Raw genomic sequence first — 2,198 nt, 5'->3', positions numbered from 1 at the left:
TGGCCTTTCGCACGATAAAATTTGTCGAACCAATAATGAGCACAATAATGATTGAAAACACTTGATAGCAATGTAGCGTTCTTTTCTCAATACGTTGTCTGATCCTGTAGTTCAGATTCAATATAAACCATGTAAGTATAGATGTTATGATCCATCCCATAGCTAGTGCACCTGTTGCTTGACCCATTGCTCCTACTATGTTGAAATTAATAGCAAAACAAATTATGTCCTCATCTATTTCCAGCCTCTCTATAGCAGTTAATTCAGCTATTGTGCCATTATAAAAACACTGTAAGTCAATGCTTGTGGCTGAAAATCGATTATTGTTGCCAGCATAAATTATTAAGATGTTGGTACAAAATGTTACTGTTACTTGATAAATTATCCACATCACTCCCCACAAGAACCCATAAATGTGACTGTTTTTTAATATAAATCCAAACACTACAGTATTGTCACCCTTCCTTTTAATATAAGGATATATGATTCTAACCAGCTTGTCAGGTCCAATAACACAGCAACCTACCAATCCTACTGTGACTCCTGAGATAATAGCAATGATGAGTGGTACAGTGAGAAAAATTGCAAAGTAATCCCCTACAGAATCCATCTTGTTTTGATGATAAACTTGTTGTTCCAATGTTAGCAATATTTATTGCTTTACTTACACATGTAATCAATTTCATAGAAAAATATCAGCAAAACATGAATAAATAATAATAGTAAACAATAGTAAAACAATGCTGCAAAAGTCATGGCAACCATTTTGAAGTGGAGTGATACCTACTTAGAAACACTACCATAATAGTGATGTTACTAATAATAATATAATGATAATAAACAAGGAAACTAATACAGGTTCATGGCTATGTGTTATGTACTTGAAGTTACATGTAGGTGGTAAAAATATTTTTTCTCTGACTTTATTATTGAACAATGATGCAATAGCTAATGATATTAATTAATTTCAATATAAATTCATAGGCTTTGTTGCGTTGTAATAATAAGAAATCAATTTACAAAACTCAACTGTAAATGTATGTGTTAACACACTTAATAATAACAGATGAGTTGGAGTGGAAGAGACAGTGAATATTAATAATGATGAAATTGATAAACACAATATGTATGTGAGCAAGATGTGTGTGCGATTATAGACTTATCGATTGGGATAGTCGAGAGAATTGAATGAGAGTCGGATGAGGGTCTGATAGGAGATCGAAAGGAGGTTGAGCGTTGAGAATTTGAAGATGATGAGTGTTCGAGAATTTAGACTAGCAGACTAGGACTAAGATTAAGACTAACTGAATTACAATTGGGTTCTTCCTTAAATAGTAGTGCATGTGGTTATTAAATTAAAGTTAAGTTATTAGTTGTAAATTATTATTGAAGTAAATTAACACTACAGCTTATTGTATGACTCATCAAACACTTCATTAAAACACTTATTATTCATTATGCCTAAATTTAAAATCTATTTCTTTTGATGTTCTTTATGAGTGACTGACTTAGCATTATGTCATTGAATGATGCAATAGTCAATGATATTTATCACTATTAATTCTATAATAGCAGAAATGCAATTTTAGTGATAAAGAAGCAAGCTTACAGAATGATAAACCACATACAATCTTATCTTAATTTACTTTGACAACATTTGCATAATCATAAAATTTACCTCAAATTAATAATTTTGAGTAATAAATCAAAAAATAAATAGTAAAGCAAATAAATAACAACACCAGTACAAGTAGGCTAGCTGTTTTTAGTTAATATCACTGGCATGTGATATACTGTAATGGTATGTCTTGTGTATTTTGTATTGTTAGCGGTGGATTGTGCTCTGATTCCGGCCCAAAATTTGTCTCTTCAATAGTACTATCATCATCTCCAATAGATCCATTAATAGTCCTCAGCTCCTCCTCCTCCCTGTCCTCATTATATTCCATTATATTGTTGTATGCTGTTTGTACTATATTCATTATTTCTTCTTCATCATCAATTTCAACTGCAGTTTCATAAGCTATCTGTCTCTTGCATTCTTGTTCAGCCATTTCTCTTAGTATCAATCGTTTCTTTCTCTTTAACTGAGTCCTCTCATAGCCTCTTCGTCTACTCATTTCTGCTATTTGTTGTATCTTCATTGTGTCTCTGCAATGTTCCTCTAGACTTTTGGGCTCTTTTCTAATGTCAGTATC

At 31.9% G+C, this 2,198-nt stretch overlaps 1 protein-coding gene across 1 annotated transcript in view; it reads left to right on the top strand.

The window, feature by feature from the left end:
* LOC105314238 (sister chromatid cohesion protein PDS5 homolog B-like) overlaps positions 1-1,035 on the top strand; it is an 8,760-nt gene extending 7,725 nt beyond the window's left edge. The window contains exon 26 of the mRNA XM_020001679.1: positions 985-1,035. Within this exon, the coding sequence (XP_019857238.1) occupies positions 985-1,035 (51 nt within the window). The remainder of the gene's footprint in view (positions 1-984) is intronic.
* The last annotated feature ends 1,163 nt before the right edge of the window (positions 1,036-2,198 follow it).

The sequence above is a fragment of the Amphimedon queenslandica genome, unplaced genomic scaffold (assembly GCF_000090795.2).
Source record: "Amphimedon queenslandica unplaced genomic scaffold, v1.1 AMPQUscaffold_13047, whole genome shotgun sequence".
In the NCBI taxonomy this organism is placed as follows: domain Eukaryota; kingdom Metazoa; phylum Porifera; class Demospongiae; order Haplosclerida; family Niphatidae; genus Amphimedon; species Amphimedon queenslandica.
The sequence above is the reverse complement of the archived record's forward strand: the minus strand, read 5'-3'. Positions and strand labels throughout refer to the sequence as shown.